The following is a 21,121-nucleotide window of genomic DNA, read 5'->3' as shown; positions in this document are numbered from 1 at the left end:
ATGGAATTGGTTGTCATTGAAAGCAAGGCTGTGTATTTCTTTATGAAAAAAAGGTAGACTGTAATGTGCCTTTTTTTTTTTTTCAAGTTTGTAGTGGCTTTTTTGCCGCCTTTTTGTTCTGATTCATCTCTAAAGTAGTTGATATGCTTCATTGAATGAACTTTTTATCGAAAGCAGTTTCAAAATTGCCTTCAGAGAACGTGAATAGAAAAATACTTGGGCAACCAAGGCTGCTGAAAAAGTGGCCTGTCGATGTTTCGTTTTATGATTACCTGATTTCTTTTTTTTTTTTTTTCTTCTTTTCCTAAGTTTGTGTTTGTAAAACTTTTTTTTCTCTCTTTCCCTTTCTCAGCACGTTCCCCAGTATTCAGCGCTATGTTTGAACACGAGATGGAGGAGAGTAAAAAGGTGAGTCTGTGTTTATTTTCCCTCCTTTCTGCCTCCCATTTTCTCTCATTATACTTCAAAAGCAGTGAGGCAGCTCCCCATCCTTTTAGGCCGTCCCAATCACAGAGACTCTGAAACAGTTTACGATCATGCACAGCTTGTTTTTTTTTAATACAGGTGTCTCATTTCTTCAGTGTTTATTATAGCTATATTAGTGGTCTCAGTTGAACTCAAATCCATCCTGGCTATCAGAGGCCTAATTTTCAGTCCAGGCATGTGTGTGTGTGGTCTAATAACTCCACATTTGCAGAACTGCTCAACTGTACAGCCTTCTTGCTTGGCTTCAATACCCCATCATAAATCACTATTTGCTGGAGTTTTTTTTTTCTTATGTGGCTTTTAATATGGCAGTCATGTTAGACCTAATATAGATCATAGCAGTGAAGTTTGTTTATAGAGTTAGTGTTTGCCTGTGTAAAATAGGAGGGCTAAACGTGTCTAATAAAGACCGTAGATTGTTTGATAATTGAATGGATGTCAAACTTAACACTTTCAGTTCGTAAAAGGCTTTTTCAGTTATTGATTTATTAATTTGACATTGATGTAATGTAATTAACACAATTCTTTCACCTTTTGAGGAACCAAATACTTAAAGTCTGAGAGAAATCCAAATTCACAATGTTTATTTTGCTAGCTCACATTGTTATTCTTAAAGTGAATAATTAATTAAGTCAATCCACTGAATGAAATGTTTGTTTTGGTAATCTACAATAAAAGTCTGACTATTTTTTCCTGCATTTGGAGTGGCGGTCCATCTGTTGATGTTAACCTGAGGGCTTTCATAGCAACTGTAAATCAATATTCTTAAACGTGTCCCTTTTATTGTTAGTTTGCTATGAGGGAATGATGTGCAAAAGAAAGCCACACCCACTGCACAGTATTCCGTTTCTGTTGGAAGTACATCAACATATTAAAATAAATGTCTCAGCAACTTCTGGTTCACGCACACATCCAAGTACAAATAGTGGAGTTAATAAAATGTAGTTTCTATATTTGCAACAACATTGATATTATTTTCTAAAAATCATTCATTGCAATGAAAAAAAAAAAAAAAAAGTAATGGTTGCTCATTAAAGTAGAAATGGTACCTCTGCAAATATATTTTAGAAAGTTTCTAAAAATTACATTTAACTACTAAAATTACTAAAAGAAAAAAGACTAAGAAATATAATAATGATTTTTGCTACTAATAAAAACATTTATGCATAGATTTTTTGATTTGATATTATTCATGAAATTGTGAAGTTTGTTCATAGTGTTAGTGTTTGCCTGTGTAAATTAAGAGGGCTGAACGTGTCTAATAAAGACTGAAGATTGTTTGTTAATTTAATGGATGTCAAAATGAATACTTTCAGTTAGTATATATATATATATATATATATATATATATATATATATATATATATATATATATATATATATATATATATATATATATACATATATTTATATATACATATATTTATATATATATATATTTATATATATATATATATATATATATATACATATATATATATATATATATATATATATATATACATATATATATACATACATACATACATACATACATACATACATACATACATACATACATACATACATACATACATACATACATACATACATACATACATACATACATACATACATACATACATACATATATATATATATATATATATATATATATATATATATATATATATATATATATATATATATATACATACATACATACATACATACATACATATATATACATACATATATATATATATATACATACATATATATATATATATATATATACATACATATATATATATATATACATACATATACATGCATACATACATACATACATACATACATACCATAGAAAAGGTAATTAGGAAAATAAATTGAACTACAAATGGACTGCAAATTACATTTAACTACTACTAAAATTACTAATAGCTTTTTTTTTAATAGAACAAAATAGAAAACACTTTGTCATGCATTCAATAATTTTAAGTCGTTGTTTGCCAACATGTTTTTCTGATGCCAAAATAATAGAATAATTACAAAATATTTTTTAATGCATGACATTTAACTAGGGATGCAGCGATTAACTGATTTCACTATTAACCACGCTTTCAGTCTTCGTGGTTAATAAATGGTAAAACCCCCTCAACACCACGTTTCTGTTGCAATGAACGGAACTGTTGCACAAAGTTATGCCAGCTCTGCGACAGTTTAAAGTTCAGACCTTATAAGAGACACTGAGTGTATTACCATGTGTGCACGTAACATTTTTTTGGCCCTCACACAGTTAAGGGCATAGCCATCCTGTCATGTCCATATATAAACAACCACTTTTCCAAATAATATGCGAGATCATGTGATGAGCTGCTGCTTACCATTTTGGCTCATTTGCCAGGCTCGCAAGATTGAACTTTCAACTTTTGTTGTCAGCATGCTAACAATGCTTCTGTTTATCATGGATCTAATGTAAAACTTTAAATGAAGTTATGCAGAAATTAGATAAATCTTCTCTCAGCGATTATCCAAATCCAGAGAAATGGACCTTGATTGTTTTTATTTATTTTCACTGTACTGTATTTTTCATATGATACCGTTGCAGTCAGAAGCTAGCTAGAGTTTTTCTTCAATACTTTGGTCCATAAATTCGTAGAAAAAAATGCATTACATAAAAATACAGAACAATGTAATAATATAGTCAATCAAAAGAGCCTTTCAGACAGAGGTCCAGAAGTCTTTGACTACATTTGTATTCTTTATGTATCTTGTATATATTCCAAAATAGACTAATTTATATGTAGATTATTTTCAGGTTTAACGTATTGCTTTACGTGATTATTCCTAAGACTATAATCGTACTATCAAAATCTACTGTATAATCATTGCATTCATACAATTAACCCAAACTTCTATTTAATTTAACTAAATTTACTTAAGATTTAGGCTGCGTCAAAAATCGCATACTTCCATACTATGTACTACGCTAAAATCAGTATGCAAGCCGAGTAGTATGTCCAAATTTGTGCTGTATTTGGTTACTGCCGAAAATGATGAATGTATAATAATCGTGTAACCATGATTATTCCTCAGACTATAATCCTACTATCAAAATCTACTGTATAATCATTGCATTCTTACAATTAACCCAAAGTTCTATTTAATTTAACAAAATTTTCTTAAGATTTAGGCTGCGTCCAAAATCGCATACTTCCATACTATGTACTACGCTAAAATCAGTATGCAAGCCGAGTAGTATGTCCAAATTTGTGCTGTATTTGGTTACTGCCGAAAATGATGAATGTATAATAATCGTAATAATCATGAAACCATGATAATTCCTTAGACTACAATCATACTATAATTATTGCACTCTTACAATTAACCCAAACTTGTGTTTAATTTAACTAAATTTACTTAAGATTTAGACTGCATCCAAAATAGCATACTTCCATACTATATACTACGCTAAAATCAGTATGCAAGCCGAATAGTATGTCCAAATTCGTAGAATGCAAAAAACGGTATATGCCAGAAGTACCCGGATGACCTACTACTTCCAGCGAGATTCTGAAGTGCGCATCAGATGGACACTACGTTATCACATGATGCCCTGAGAGATAATTCAAGAATGGGAGTGAAGCGATGCAACTCACGTGAGTAGGTCACGTGATCATGACAAAAAGGTGAATGTAGTATGTCCGAGTTCCATTCATACTACTCACATTCATACTGTATAGAACGTACTTTTCTAATGACTGAGTAGTATGTTTAAATTCAAATGCAGTACCTACTGACTAGTAGGTGATTTCAGACACAGCACAAGTCACCTACATTCATATTTTTATTAAGCTAAAAGCTAAAATTGTTCAGGTGACTTAACTAAAACTGAACTGCGCTTTAATTAATGACCGAATCAAAGTTTGCTGTTGAAACTGATTGAAAACAAGAAGTAGTGCAATAATATATAAATATAATGCTAAAACTATTCTTAATTACCCTATTTGCCTGTTATTCTTCCCCCGACAAGTTTCCTGGTCTTCCTCTTATCATCATCTTCTATGATATTCCCATGTTTCACCATCTGCTGATCCGCTGTTCCTCTGCCTCCCTACTCCTGTCGTTCTCTCCATATCCCCCCTTTCCCAGAGTTTCATCATGCACTGTTTTTTGGGACAGGATGTGCTTGCGTTGGGGGTTTGTGGAGCAGAGAGATTTCCTGTTGCTCCTTTCGCTTGTGTGGCTTATTAGCTTTGTGAGGATCCATGCAAATATCTGAAACCCAAGTTTAGTGTGGAAGAGTGTGTGGTTAATAGATAAATGATGGGATCTGGGCTCAGTTTGAAAGAGAGTGTGTGCGTGTCTGTCAGGTTTAGATGACGGTTGGGGCTCAGTGATTTGGTTGCGGTGTCTGTAGAATATTGATGGCTTTGATGCTCCAATAGAGGAAATCTGAAGAGAATTGAGAGGAAATGGCTCATCAGAGAGAGAATAAACTGATGAGTTGCCCTTTACATCTAAAGGAAAGACTCCTAAAATCTGCTCATGAACTTGAATGGATGTTTTAGTGACTTTTCACACTAGAGCTTCTGTAAGTCCTTTGATGTCCAAGTTTGGACTAGGGCTAGGGATAATGGAAAAGTATGTGATCTTGTTGAATATTGCGATAACGATATAAATTTCCAATATAAATGCTATTTTTCTTAACCGTTTAAAAAAAAACTTATTTTATCAATGTAATTATTGTATTCAAATAAACATTTATTTTCTGACCTAATTAAATTTTATCCAGGGTAATGATAATAATAAAAAACTAATGCAAATATTTTGACATTTAAAGGTGCTGTGTGTAAGTTTTTGACTCTTCTAAAGCATAAAAAAAAATTCTTGTTTATCTGATATTCTGCTTTGAAAATGTGAGTTACGTGCTGGAACACTCTTTGTTTTTTTTCTTATTTTAATTTTTTTATTCACCCAATGCCAGTTTAGCCAATCGTATTTCAGCACTCGGGGTTGTCTTGTTGGAAAACAGTGTATTATATTCATTCAGTCAGAAAGACTCTCAAAGCATGCTTCCGTGACCGAAATGCGACCTCGGGTGAACAGTTGCAGAATGAGACGCAGATTCGGAGTTCCACATGGGGTTATTAATTAGTAAATATTATAAATATTACAAACGTAAACATTAAGTGAGCAAGCTACATTGTAACCTCATGTCCTGGCAACGCACTACGTGACGAGGTTTGCAGTGATAAGCAGTTTAGCTGTTTGGACCAGACGAAACACGACAGAAATAAATACAGCCATTCAGAAGCACAGAATAGTTCACTCACTGCACTTCAACGAAATGGTAAGGTTTATAATCAAATTAATACATATTAAACCTCTTTAACATTTTATGTACATGCTTAATCACTGATATGGGTTGGTTTGCATTATTTCACAGTTCTAATGTTTAATTTCAAAAGATTTATTTTATTTTCAAGATCTGAGGTAAACTATCTGTTATACTGCTTTCATTAGTATGACAATAAATGTCACGTAAAACAGTGTTCAAACTCGCATTGTTAGCATTTAACACTGAATAAAGCACATGAGGTGTACCTGAGGTGATCATTGTCAGTTTTCTGTTGTTCAGCTGCAAAAAAAAAATAGAAGCTGTTTCTAAAATATAAATTTCAGGTGTTGGTTAGAAAAAAAAACTCATTTTAATATGAAAGTATTCCTTCTATCATGTGCTGTTGCTTTTATTTAGAACACTAGAAAACTTAAATAAGCCTCAAATCAACCTTTAGGCTCAATAGTCAGGCTCAATCCTGTTGGTCCTCAATCTGTCAACCTGCCCTTGCGTGCGTTTTAATCCAGGAATGCAATACCTAGTTCAACCACTGGGTGTGAAACTTACATACTGCACCTTTAAAAGACTGTTGCTGCGTTGAAGTCCTTCTAGGATTTTTCCACTTATGATTTCAGATGTATTCATGTCACTGTACATTGTATTCTTAAATTCTGTGTAGTCTTTTGATAAATTACAAATTAATGCTTATATAAAACAAATCACAAATAATTCACTTCAATTGCGTTTTTTCACTGACAGCCCAGAAGAGTTGACTTTGCATCTATTGAGTATTCTACTAATCTGTATATAGTAAGATATATAACGGTGTATATATAATTCTCTGTTATAGATCAGGGATTGTGCCATGTATCTCACTGACACACCCCCAACTTAGAGGTTAAAGAAAATGTTGAGTTTCCCCCACTTGTAATAGTAGCTTTGTGGTGGCGTTCATGTTTAGTCATTCATTCATTCATTCATTCATTTTCTTTTCAGCTTAGTCCCGATATGAATCTGAGGTTGCCACAGTGGAATGAGCCGACAACTTATCCAGCATATGTTTTACATAGCGAATGCCCTTCCAGCTGCAACCCATCACTGGGAAACATCTAAACACACTCATTCAAACATATACACTATAGACAATTTACCTTACCCAATTCACCTATAGTGCATGTCTTTGGACCTGTGGGGGAAACCGGAGCACCCGAAGGAAACCCACATGAACATGGGGAGAACATGCAAACTTCACACAGAAATGCCAGCTGACTCACCGAGGCTCGAACCAGCGACCTTCTTGCTTTGAGGCACCACCGTGATGCCCACGTTCATGTTCATTCAACGCATAATTTTTATCCAATATAACTTCACCATATTATTGACTGAAAACGTTGGCAGACATTCCGATTCTAATTACCTGTTGTTGTTTTTTTCTCTTGTGTCTATTCCCGCTATTGTTATTTATTTTCTGCTCTATTTTTGGGACGTTTGAGCGAATAGCATAACGGATTCTACTTGGGGTCTGGGTATGAAGATAATAAAGCCACATCTGTTTGGTCAAATCTGGATAAACAACCTATGCAATCTACAATACAAATATTGCACATAGAATTCATGTGGCAATAAGGATTTTTCCATTTAAAAATAAATAATAATAATTACTATAATTAATTATATATATATATATATATATATATATATATATATATATATATGTATATATATATATATATATATATATGTATATGTATATATGTATATATGTATATATATATATATATATATATATATATATATATATATATATATATATGTAATGTATATATGTATATATGTCCAGTCCTGATTTTGACATGATTCTTTTTTATTTTTAGTCTCTTGGGGCATACTCGCACTATGCTATCCGAACCAGACCCATTTGCCTTATTGTTTGAGAAGTGAGAGTGCTCTGAGTCTGGCTCAGGCACGGTTCAGTTGGCCGGCCCTGGCCCGGTTGGAAGAGGTGTGCCAGAGCGCGGTTTACTTGGATTATTAAAAACGCAAATCCCTCATTGCACGACAGCTGCACCTTTAGCAAACCTCCTAATTCCTGCAGCACAAGAACTGTATGATTGTTTATGAGTGTCAAAAGTGGCTGATCTGTTCGGTGAAATATTTGACTGCGTGTCACTGCATCCCAAGCGACTAAAACGTTATAACTAAAGAAAGCTCCACTGTGCTGAGCGAAAGCGCTTACTGAACAGCGCATCATCGATGACGAAGGCGTGCTCAGGCCCGAATGTAATGTGAGTGCGGGCAGTCAGGGGAGATGGGAGGGGGGACAAGTGTGCTTCGGCCCTGTTTAAGGCAACTTTACATAGTGTGAGTACGCCCTTAAATGACATTTGTAGTTGGGGAATTGTGAAAACTCTGTAGAAAGTCTGCATTCTTTATCTCAAACCATGCATTCACAGCAGGCAGATGCAAAAAGTAGCAGACAGGAAAGTGATAGTAAAACAAATTCTGTTGTCCTCTTCTGTGGAACAAATTATTCCAATATATGTATTTTCATGTTTGGTCAATCGATTGCTTTGTAGTTTTGCCCACAGAATTGAATAGACAAACAAACACATCATGAGGACAAACTTTCATTTTATTTTAGGGTTTTTTAAAGTTATATAGGTAACTATATAGGTACTCATAGTCATAAGACAATTATCACCGTTCATTGCAAAAATAATAAAAATGCATGACGAAGGGAGGTAAAACTCTCAATGAATAGTGTGAAAAAGGAGGTAAAAGTCTCAATGAGGGGGAAAAAACAAGGGTGAGATTTGACTTGCTGCACCTTTAGGCTACAGAACTTTTATTTTTGATTGTAGCTTTTAATAAATAGTTTTGTTTGAGTGAACTTTTTTTTCCATTTGACCTTGCCTTGTGTCTGTGGGTGGGGTGCAGCTCCTAACAGTTGCTGCATTAATTGGTTTAGCTGTGATGGACGGTCTGGGACGGAAAAAAGCCTTTGTTACCAGCACGACAATCGACAAAGAGCTTGAGCTCTGGCAGCCTTGGGCAGAAGAGAGGAACTCGCAGCGCTCATTCTGCAACATTGATCAGGGCAGCAACAGGAAATGGACTGAACTTTTTTATTAATTTGCTTTTTTTTTTCAGTCACCCTGTCCTTTAGTGTGTGCACATGCCGTAATATAGTACAGGTCAGTGGCCGTGTGAGTTTGGTATAGGGGTGCTCTAGGGATACCACAGGAGCAGCTCATGAGTGCTCAAAGGCCAACATCTGACACCGTTATTATGTTATTCATCTACAGCAGCAGTTTTAACGCTCTCAACTACATGAGGTCCAATTATTTTACCTATTAAAACTACTGAAGTAGTCAGTACTGTGTCATTGTCCAGGATTAGAAATTGTAATGTTGTCACAATACTGGAATTTCGGTACAAATCGGTACGGAAGATTAAAAAACTGCCCTTTCATGCTAGCATTTGAGCACTGTTGAACTTGTACTTAACAATACTTGAATATAATCACAGTAAATTTTGTTTGAGCACATGAACATAATGTTTACGAACATGTTCAAATTTTAGCAGGAAATGGCACGTTTTTAAAATTCCAGTACTGATTGGTACAGAAATTCCAGTATCGTGACAACATTAAATTCTGGATAACTCTAGAATGAAAACAGACTATGTGTGTTAGCATGTCTTCACCTGAAGTGGCTGTTTGCATCATATAGAGCTATGCCTATGGTCTAACCGCATTAAATGAATAACTAATTCTGTATTCCCCTACTAATAAATACATGTATGCGTATATTTTATGATTTGATATTATTTATGAAATTGCAAGTATTTTTTTTAAAACATTAATGATCTGCAAATATGTGCAGATGGTGTGTAGAAGCTAAACTGAGAAGCTAAAGCCGATCTGAGATTCTCTGAGACTGTAAGATTAGTTAGACTCTGCTGTCGTTTCTTGTCCAGAACCGAGTGGAGATAAATGACGTGGAGGCTGAGGTCTTCAAAGAGATGATGTTCTTCATCTACACTGGCAAAGCACCCAACCTGGACAAGATGGCTGACGACCTGCTTGCTGCTGCTGACAAGGTGAGCACATCAAATATAGCTAAAAATCTGCCAAACTGCATTTCTTTGACTTGCAAATTGTAGCTTGTTAAATGCCTGAATGATCATTTTTTTTCTTAATCATGCATTTACATTTATTTTCTTGGCAGGCACAAGCAAATTAACTGAATGTGCACATGCTGTAAAACATCAACAGGCTACGACTGCCAATAGTAGAGCCATACCTGCTGTGTTTTGACAACTCAAGCGTACATATACAGGTTTATATAAAAGTGGATGTTTCTTTCTTCAGTATGCTCTGGAGCGGCTGAAGGTGATGTGTGAGGACGCGCTGTGCACCAGTCTGTCTGTGGAAAACGCAGCAGAGATTTTGATCTTGGCCGACCTGCACAGTGCAGACCAGCTCAAGACACAGGCTGTGGACTTTATCAACTAGTGAGTAGTGCTCAAGTCAAGTGCTTTAGATTTGACCTGCCTTGCCCTGCCCTGGCAACATCTTCAGAGGTCCCACCAAAAAATGTATGTTTAAAATCATATTAAAAATCTGTTTAATTTTAATTAGTTTTGAGCCCAACATTTACTTTTCTATTTAGGCATACACTAGAAGAGGTGTGGTGAAAAAATGTTCAAGAAATTGATCCTGCATAGATTCTGAGATTCTCGAAATGCATCGCTGTTTTCTCTTTAATCAATTCAGGCTTTGTCTTTAATAGCAGATTGTGCTGTATGCCTTAAAACAGCCGCACTTTGGTTGCATTCTATTTCTTACAAAAAGCTTGAACCTAAAATAATCATTAACAAAATTAGTATAGTTACTGTTAAAATCTAGCCTAGAGCATATCTGCTGTTTAAAAGCTAGCCTAGAGTGCAATCTGCTGTTACAAATTAGCCTTAAGCGCCATTTGCTTTTTAAAAACTAGCCTGGAGTGCCATCTGCTGTTTAAAAACTAGACTAGATCGCCATCTGCTGTTTAAAAACTAGACTAGATCGCCATCTGCTGTTTAAAAACTAGCATAGATTGCTATTTGCTGTTTAAAAACTAGCATAGATCGCCATCTGCTGTTTAAAAACTAGCCTAGATCGCCATCTGCTGTTTAAAAACTAGCCTAGATCGCCATCTGCTGTTTAAAAACTAGCCTAGATCGCCATCTGCTGTTTAAAAACTAGCCTAGATCGCCATCTGCTGTTTAAAAACTAGCCTAGATCGCCATCTGCTGTTTAAAAACTAGCCTAGATCGCAATCTGCTGTTTAAAAACTAGCCTAGATCGCCATCTGCTGTTTAAAAACTAGTCTAGATCGCCATCTGCTGTTTAAAAACTAGCTTAGAGCGTCATCTGCTGTTAAAAGCTAGCCTAGAGTGCAATCTGCTGTTACAAATTAGCCTTAAGCGCCATTTGCTTTTTAAAAACTAGCCTGGAGTGCCATCTGCTGTTTAAAAACTAGACTAGATCGCCATCTGCTGTTTAAAAACTAGCATAGATCGCCATTTGCTGTTTAAAAACTAGCATAGATCGCCATCTGCTGTTTAAAAACTAGCCTAGATCGCCATCTGCTGTTTAAAAACTAGCCTAGATCGCCATCTGCTGTTTAAAAACTAGCCTAGATCGCCATCTGCTGTTTAAAAACTAGCCTAGATCGCCATCTGCTGTTTAAAAACTAGTCTAGATCGCCATCTGCTGTTTAAAAACTAGCTTAGAGCGTCATCTGCTGTTAAAAGCTAGCCTAGAGTGCCTTCTGCTGTTAAAAAAGATCTTAAAATCTCAGAATCGATGCAAAATCGATTTCTAAAACGGGTTTTCGCCATAGCTCTATATGCTAGAATCCACTTATAATTCACTTTATTGTGTGAAAATTTAGTCTTTAGGACAGAATGTTTACTAAATGCACGCAGCATTATATTTTTACCCGCTTATAAAATGGATGCACTGTACAGATACACACTTACATTGAATTTGTACTACTTGGTTTGTCAACAAGATGTCAACACTGAATCAAGCCATGTTTTATAGTCACAAAAGAAATGGAGGAGAGGATTAAAAATGATAACAAAATACTTAAACAAATAATAATAATAAATAAATAAATAAAAATAAAAAACTAACCATAATCAGTTAACCTTGATTAAAAGATATCCACAGCAATTTTAATTGAGTTTAAAGGCATTTTATCCCTGATAACTCATTAAGAGAAAAAGCGCAGACAATGGACAAAGATAAACCTTTCTAGCGCACCACATCAAATTGAGTACACTTTTAAAGGAGTCCACTCAACTGTGCTTGCACGCTAAACATAAAGTATACTTTGGCCTTTTAAAATGGCAAACAAATGTTGAGTTCTTTCACTTTACTGCTTTATGTTCACTTGTTGCCCTCAGTTTGTCAGCCCCCCTCTCTGTTCTCTTCACACTTATCTTTCATGCTCTATTTTGTAGTTTTTTTTTACTAGCTTGTTCAGTCTCTCTTTGCTGCAGCTTTATTGGACAGTGTAATTTTGAGTTCATTTCGTGGATGGCAGTAACTTGGCTGGCATGAAACTGGACTCTGGCCATCTCATTTCAGCTCTCTCTCTCCATCTCTATACACACCACCCACCGCCACAACAACAGCAGAGACAGAGGGAGATCAATAACAAGGGCAACACAGAAAATAAACATGCACACCAGCCCCCCTCCTCCCAAAATGATTCGTCCTCTCTGCCCTTCTTTTCCTGCATTCATGTTTTCTGCTTCTGTTATTGCTTTATGTGCTCGTCTTTCTCTCCTCAAATTGTTTTATTTCAGCATGTAGGAGTTTAGTGTCAGAGTTCAGCAGCTTTCCAACAGTGCCAGACTCTGCCCAGTCATCACAGGACAGTGGCTGCCAGTAGGAGCGTCACTAGCGCTCAGCCAAATTAATTAGATATCAATACATTCAAAACAATAGGATGAAAATAGAGATGCTTTTTATTGTGCTGCCCTTTCTTTTAGAACTCTATAACAAACATGGTCACTGTAGGCTGATTTAAGAATAAATGACTTATAATCCTATTTATTTTTATGTAATATTTTTGGAGGGCGTGGGTATTATTGAACATTTATCTGGCATTGTGTGTGTGTGTGTTTTTTTAACCCTGCTTGTTGAAAACAAAAATGTGCAGTGCACCAATCTAGCTGTTTAACAAACATAAAAAATGCAAGAAATCTTTTAGAAATTGAAGAAAAAGCTGTTTCGTAAATATCCATCCCTGGGTGCTTTAACGTCCTCATCATCTGGAGAAAGACCAGAATTGTCAGGGGTTTGCAACGGCCAACAAAACAGAGTTTGCTTTCGAACCAGTGTCACGGGAAAAACAAGGATACTTATCAGAGTTGTAAAGCATTACTTTGCTACAGCAATCCCGCATGTAAAATTTTGTTTAATTGTTTTTATGTTTTTTTAGAGGCTAAAAATTGTATGTTTACTTTACAAATATTGTCAAAAGTATGAAAAAAAAAAAATTTATATTCCTCAAAACATAGGGGGCGACCTTGTAGGGTCATCAATGTTAACTGAATGTCATCATGTTTGATACTGCAGCCAAACAAAATCTTACTGAAAAGGTAATTTTTTTAAGATATCAACTTCAAATTTGGAATATATTTTGTTCAGATATTCATCTTTGATTTTCTGTCAAAAATGTGCAGTACACCAATCTTTCCATATAACAAACACAAAATAAATGCAAGTAATCTTTTAGAAACTGAAGAAGAAAACGCTGTTTTGTAAATACGTTAAGTAATACGTTAAGACGCGGTAACAGCTCGCCATTCACGGGTGCTTTAATGTCATCATCATCTGGAGAAAGACAAGAATTGTTAGGGGTTGTGACGGCCAACAAAACAGAGTTTACTTTCAAACCAGTGTCACGGGAAAAATAAGGTTTAAGCAAGTTAGCCTGGCACAATTGAGTCACTGAACGATCACTGCACCCCCAACACAGCAGCTAAAATACATACAGAAACAAATACATAACAGATCGTGAGAGGCACAGTGATTTTCTGAGCATTACATTTGTTAGTTTAATTGAATTAAGCAGTAATCACTGCAAATCTCTATTTTCTTATTTCTAAATGGTGTAAAAGACATGTTTAAAGGATTATACGCAGCATCCTTAATTTATACTCTTAGGTAAGGAGATATCTCCACTGAAGTATCATACTTGGAGGGAAAACATGCTTTATGCATTATAAAGCTTGAAGCATCAGAATCGATACTCCGTATCGACTGATCACCATAACAAAGAATCGTTACTCTGTATCGGCTACAAAAATCCATATTGGAGCATCCCTAGTTTTAACTGCTTTTCTATTTTTAGACTTAGAAATCACTTTTATGTACATTTTAATCTGTTTTTCTAGCACCATGAAGAGAGGTTTGCTTTTGGCAAACTTTGATTTGTGTATGTGAAATTTACAAATACATTTTGATTCTAAATTTTAATAATAAAGTTTATAACAAAACCAGCATCTTTTAATGAGCGATCCTGAGCATAATAACCCAAAATCACATTTATATGTTAAGGAAAATGTTTTTAAAATATTATGAGCAATAAAAGCTTCGACATTAATCCAAAAATGGGGAGTATATTGGCAAGACCAAAATAAATGTGAAAGTGTTCTCGTGCTCTTTGTCCAGCCAGGATTAAACGTCTGCGAAAACCATTCATATAATCAAGTAAGTTATTTGGCGAATATTCTATTTTTTATTTAATTTTTATTTTTTTATTTATTTATTTTTTATGACCTTGCACCGTATGACTGAAAACCAAAACTTATTTGAACTAAAGCCCAAACTTTCATGTACCACCTCCTGTTCCGCCAACATCAACCACATTAGACCATCTTCCCAGTCTCTGTTTAACTCAAGGCAATTAACGTGCAACAGCGACTTCAGAGATGGATGAAAATGCTCTAATGCACCCTGACTTTGCGTGTGATACACGTTAGAACAGGCATGTCCAAGCTCTGTCCTGGAGGGCCGGTGTCCTGCAAAGTTTAGTTCCAACCCCAATCAGACACACCTGGGCTAGCTAATCAAGCACTTACTAGGCTTTCTAGAAACATCCTTGCAGGTGTGTTGAGGCAAGTTGGAGCTAAAATCTGCAGGACACCGGCCCTCCAGGACCGAGTTTGGACACCCCTGCCTTAGAATATTTGTGTTTAATTTTAAAACCTCAACAAGCTTACCTGAAGTAAAACTGGTCCTTTGATCACTTTGCACTACTTTAGGTATCCCAAAAATACATAAAAAGTTATAAATACTCTTCAAAAAAGTTCTGAAAGATCTGAAAAATCTAACATGACTCGCAAAATATTTAGAAATGGTAAAAAGATTAAAACATTATTTACTGTACTAAAAATGCTAACCAAATTAGGGATGGATCAATATAATGTCACTGTATGAATCAGTATTTTTTTAAAGCATGCTTGTCTATCCTGTTTGTAAATGTAGATTAGATTTGCTTGCATCGTACTCAATTAAAGGAAATCTTTAAAAAAAACATGTATTCATTATAATTACGCAACTCCTAAATCAATATGCTGTTTTACTGTAAATGTTGTGATGCCTAGGTTGGATAAATTCAGCACTTTAAATGATCTAACCTATTATTATTCGTTTATTGTTAGGTTGTTGTCCAAAAATTGTGTCGGTCAATTATTGGTTATTTTCAGCTACATATAACATGAATGTATCGATTATAATTATAATGTCTGTTCATCTTGATTAAGATTTTAATATTGATTGGAGTATATTGTGCATGCTCATCTGTCTTGCTTTTGAATTTACATTTGCTTACATCTAACTCAATTAAAGTTAATCATTGAAAACACTTTTTTTGATAAAATGAAGCAAATCTGAAAATCAATATGCTGTTCTACTGTGTATTATAATGTTACTAGGCCTAAATGAACAACATTCAGCATAATGAGTTAACCTTTTATAATTAGTTAATAGTCATGGCTAATTGGTCATTTATTGGTTTTATTAGCCAGAACATGAAAGTATCGACCAGTATCGTAACGTCAGTGCATCTTTACGGGAATTTGACTAATTTTATCTTTATTTCTATAGCGCTTTTACAATGTAGATTGTGTCAAAGCAGCTTAACATAGAATTTCTAGTGTATTGAAACTGTCAGTCCAGAGGTGAAGTTCTGTTTAGTCCAGTTCAGTGTGGTTTAATTTTCACTGCTGAAAGTCCAAACACTGAAAAGCAAATCCTTCGATGCGCAGCTCCACAAGTCCCCACACATGAGCACAATTATTATTAAGACTTCCTATTCTCACCTCGTCTCATATTATTGTTGTTTGCAGACACGCATACAATTTTCCCTTCCATAAAGTGCCAACAAATCTTTTGCATTATACCATTGTAATGCATGAATCTTGAGCAACAAGCCCTTTTTTTTTCCTGAACTGTAGAAAGCTTGATAATTATGCACATTATTTACTAGTCTCCCTCCCACTGGCAAGTTTATAGACGCAATACTTTTTCAAATAAAAGCTGTTTTGGCTCTTTGCCCCTCTTTTTCATTTTGCATTTATTTTGTAAAGCTTGTGTTTGTAACCTGTTCTTGGTGGACAGTTGACCGCGCAGTGACCTTTTATGCATTGGGGAAAGTGTTACGGGCATCTGCCTGCAAGGCCTCCTGTCGACACTGCGAGCAAGTGCTGCAATTAATGCCAAGTGTTTTGGGGCAACGGCATAGTGGGGTTAGGGGGAGGTCAGCATCTCGCACACAAACACACTCAAGCTAAATGTCGTTAAAGGCCATTTTTTGGTGCGCGTGATAGTGCAGCTCGAGTGCCCTCAGGGTGCTGAGCTCAGCGAAGAGGGTTGTGTTCTCAATGTTTCGCTTATTTTTGTCCTCTCTCTCTTTCTCAATTCAGAAAAATCTAATTGATGCTGACAAATGTTACAAATGTATTGCCAAAGCATTTATAAAGTTTACGTTAAAAAGATCCATCTATCCAAATGTCTGTTATTACATCCATCCATCCATTCAAATATCTGTTATTACATCCATCCATTCAAATATCTGTTATTACATCCATCCATCCAAATGTCTGTTATTACATCCATCCATACGTTCAAATGTCTGTTATTACATTCATCCATCCGTTCAAATGTCTGTTATTACATTCATCCATCCATTCAAATGACTGTTATAGCATCCACCCATCCATTCAAATGTCTGTTATTACATCAATATATCCATTCAAATGTCTGTTATTACATCCATCCATCCACCAAAATGTCTGTTATTCCATCCATCTATCCATCCAACAAAATGTCTATTATATCTATCAATTCATCCATCCATCCATCCATCCATCCAACAAATGTCTGTTATTACATCCATTCATTCATCCAACCAACCAACCAACAAAATGCCTGTTACCACATCCATCTATCCATCCAACAAAATGTCTGTTATTACATCCATCTATTTATCCATTCGTCCATCCATCCCTCCAACCAACAAAATGTCTGTTATTCCATCCGTCCATCCATCCATCCAACAAAATGTCTGTTATTACATCCATTTATTCATCCATCCATCCATCCAACAAAATGTCTGTTTTTACATCCATTCATCTGTCCATCCACCCATCCATCCAACCAACAACATGTCTGTTATTCCATCCATCTATCCATCCAACAAAATGTCTGTTGTTAAATCCATCCATCCATCCATCCAACCAACAAAATGTCTGTTATTACATCCATTCATCCATCCATCCATCCACCCATCCAACAAAATGTCTGTTATTACATCCATCCATCCATCCATCCAACAAAATGTCTGTTATTACATCCATTCGTCTATCCATCCATCCATCCATCCATCCAACAAAATGTCTGTTCATCCATCCGTCCGTCCGTCCTACAAAATGTCTGTTATTTCATCCATCCATCCTAGTAGTAATGCAAATAGTAATAACTCTGTACGTTTAACAATGAGCATTTTAAGATACAGTAATATCAATGGTTCATTTATGAGCATCTAGAAGTGTGTGTGTGTGTGAGTGAGTGTGAACTCTAAAATCAAATTGACTTATGTGTTACCAAAGCATTTTTGATGTTAGAACATATGAAAACAAATGACATGGTAGTAGTGAAAACAACAACAATGATTTAACAGTTAACTATTTAGGATCAATCAATAATATTAAAATAATAATAATAATCTCTCTCGCTTTCTCTCTCTCTCCCTCAGCCATGCGTCTGATGTGATGGAGACTTCGGGGTGGAAGTCAATGGTGGCGTCTCACCCTCACCTGGTTGCCGAAGCATACCGTTCATTGGCATCCGCCCAGTGCCCTTTCCTGGGCCCTCCGCGCAAACGGCTCAAACAGTCTTAGTGGCTTCTCGTACCATTTCCTAACCTGCTCACTTACACACACTTACACACAACTGCCTACAAGATGGGGGGGGGTCTCTATTTTAGAATTACATCCCCCCCAAGCTCTGTCCCTTTAGATGCCTAAACCAGCTCTTGACCTGCCCCTCCCTTCACGTTATCCAGACAGAACCCTTTGGCACCAAGGACCCTCTTTGTGTCTGTCCTCAATTTTGGGGTGTGAGGAGGCTGCCACAGGTCTATTCCTGTTCAAGAAGCGAGGCCGACCTGGATCAGTCCGTTCATCTGTCCAGTAGAGAAATGATTGTGGATTCAGAGTGGGCAGGTGGATCAGGGTTGAGCTTTGAGGTTGGGCGGGTAAACACGAGATGGATTAAGACTAGACTTTATACGTAACTCCTTCCACTGGCACACTGTGTGCTCTCCTTCACTGTGTGAATCAGCTCTCCATCTCCGCTTCATCCCTACTTCATAAAAAAAGAAGAAAAACAATCGGTTGATAGACATTCCCCTTTATGGTCATGGATGGAGGGATCTCTCTTTTAAACGGAACGGAAGACTAACTCCTTTATTGTTGCGAAAGTACTTTTAAATAGATAGCATGTGTCTTCGTAATGACGACATCAGTAGATTCCTGTGTGACTTTATGAATTACGTGATGACAAACCAATTTTTTTCCAGAACTATCCTCCGTTTCTTGGGAAATCGAGCATAGAATTTGTCATCTCAATGAAATTTTGGCCTAAAAACAAGCCTAGATTCCAAACATTCAGGTGGACTTTGGATGGTTTAGTCTTCGTTTACTGGGCGAAAAAAAATTTCACCGATTTGTTGAGCGATGTATAAAAGAAAATGGGGAAATGCTCATGGAACTTTTTTTTCCCCTTGTGATGTTTATTTGGGATTTTCCTCCTTGTAGCACTTGTGTATTTGAATCCAGGCTTTCTGTATGAAAAAAATGCCAAAAAACACAAACCTGTCTGTGTTTGTGTTTTTTTTTTTTTTGTTTTGTTTTGCGACAGCCACAATATCATGTTTGGTTTACGGGATTATCTTAGCGGTCTTATCCTAATTTAATTTTCGGTCGATGTTTGGTCTCAGTTAAAGATCATATAGACAAATATACATAGACAAATCAAGAGCTCTTTCTGAAACAGAATTGGCTTTTTTAAATAATTAAAGGGGTGGTCCACTACAATATCATATTTTAAACTTTAGTTGATGTGTAATGTAACTGTGTGAACATAAACAACATCTCTGAATGTAAAATGCTCAAAGTTAAATGCAAAGGGAGACATTGGCTTTTACAGAGTTAGCTTAGCAAAGCCTACAGCGAACGAAGTTTGGGGACTAAAAAAAAAATACATCTGGCCTAGTGAGATCACAAATGCTTCAGGTTACATGCAATCACCATGCACAGTGAAGGGGCGTGGCCAGAGGTGCTGTAATGTAGTAGAGAAAGCTAAAATGCCGTCCAAAGCTGCTATTTGCACAGAGCTTGTTCTGTTTCTGCATTTGGGCTTTCAAAGGACACAGCACAAAAGGTGAAGTGATTACAGTTTAATTTTAATTATGTTCCAGAGAATTATAAAAAAGATATAGCTAGCTTTTAACAAAGGACAGCTTCCAGAATCTCACTCAGTTCAGTACTGGATTCGGTTAAAAACTCCTCAAAGAAGGAGCCGCTCCAACCATAATAGACGAAGCTCTGGATTGTGAGCCCCAACATGTAAGTGTTTTTATCTGTTAAAATCAATTACATGCACAGTTTCTAGCGTTAATAGTATGTTGTAGCGAGGATGTAAACAAAGATATGAACAACAGGAAATGCTGTTTAGCCGTTAACAGTTTAGCTACAAATTCATATTTATCTGCAGTGTTTTTCTATGTGGCCGTTTTCCCTGTGTTCATCTAAATAACAAACTCACAAAAGATGTGAACATTTCATATTACTTGCACATGCTTATTCCGAATATATATGAAAGATATATATGAGAGCAGGCGTGACGTTGCTGTGTCCTCTGTGTCATATTCTGTCTAATTCAGGCACAAACTGATACCTCTGACCGACTGTTTACACAGTGTGTGCTTGTAGGGGCATGACACTTCCTGGTGATGTAGACCCGATCCGCGAAACACAGCACATTATGTTAGCTGACCAATCAGAGCCTTTTGAGGGCAGGCATTTCAGAACTAAGAAATATGACGGTCTTTTTTATGTTAGCTAAGTAGCTGTATATAATCAAAGTAAGATATATGAAATATATGAGGTAAATGGTATATGTGGTGTATGATTTTCTACTAATGAAGCATGAGCATATGAAGCCTTAAAAGTACACCCTGGACCACCCCTTTAAACAAAAAAATCTGTCCAGCTAACAGAACACCGTTTTAGTTGCAAAAAAAGGAATTTCATACAGGGCATAAAATAATAAAATGTCAAATTGTGCGCAATAATTAGTTGATGCATAATAACACTTAAAGATATGACTGTGAAAGGTGTTATACTGTATGCATAGACAAGTAAAGGTCATACATTTACTTCACAAAAGTATTTGGTATACAGCATGTTTCTTAGTGATATACAAGTTCTTCAATTATGATTACTAACAGTAACACGAAACAATAAATATTTTAATTATATTCCTGAAAACCTTTAAGTATTAAGAAAAAAGTAAGACTTCACAATAAGGTTGTATTCGTTCATGTTTTACTAACACAAACAATCAATGACCAGTATATTTATTGCAGTATTTAGTCATCTTTGTTAATGTTAGTTGATGGAAAATGTTGTTCATTATTAGGTCACGTTAACTCATGGTGCATTTAATGTTAACAAATAATGTTG

At 35.7% G+C, this 21,121-nt stretch overlaps 1 protein-coding gene across 1 annotated transcript in view; it reads left to right on the top strand.

Annotated features, from left to right (window-relative positions):
• Positions 1-19,248, top strand: part of LOC130221026 (speckle-type POZ protein) — a 199,498-nt gene extending 180,250 nt beyond the window's left edge. Inside the window, exons 8-11 of the mRNA XM_056453326.1 lie at positions 353-408; positions 9,788-9,910; positions 10,182-10,324; positions 18,130-19,248. Coding sequence (XP_056309301.1) covers positions 353-408; positions 9,788-9,910; positions 10,182-10,324; positions 18,130-18,274 — 467 coding nt within the window. The 3' untranslated portion in view covers positions 18,275-19,248. The remainder of the gene's footprint in view (positions 1-352; positions 409-9,787; positions 9,911-10,181; positions 10,325-18,129) is intronic.
• Positions 19,249-21,121: the final 1,873 nt, after the last annotated feature.

This window comes from Danio aesculapii, chromosome 3 (genome assembly GCF_903798145.1).
Source record: "Danio aesculapii chromosome 3, fDanAes4.1, whole genome shotgun sequence".
In the NCBI taxonomy this organism is placed as follows: Eukaryota; Metazoa; Chordata; class Actinopteri; order Cypriniformes; family Danionidae; genus Danio; species Danio aesculapii.
This window is presented reverse-complemented; position numbering and strand designations above follow the sequence as displayed.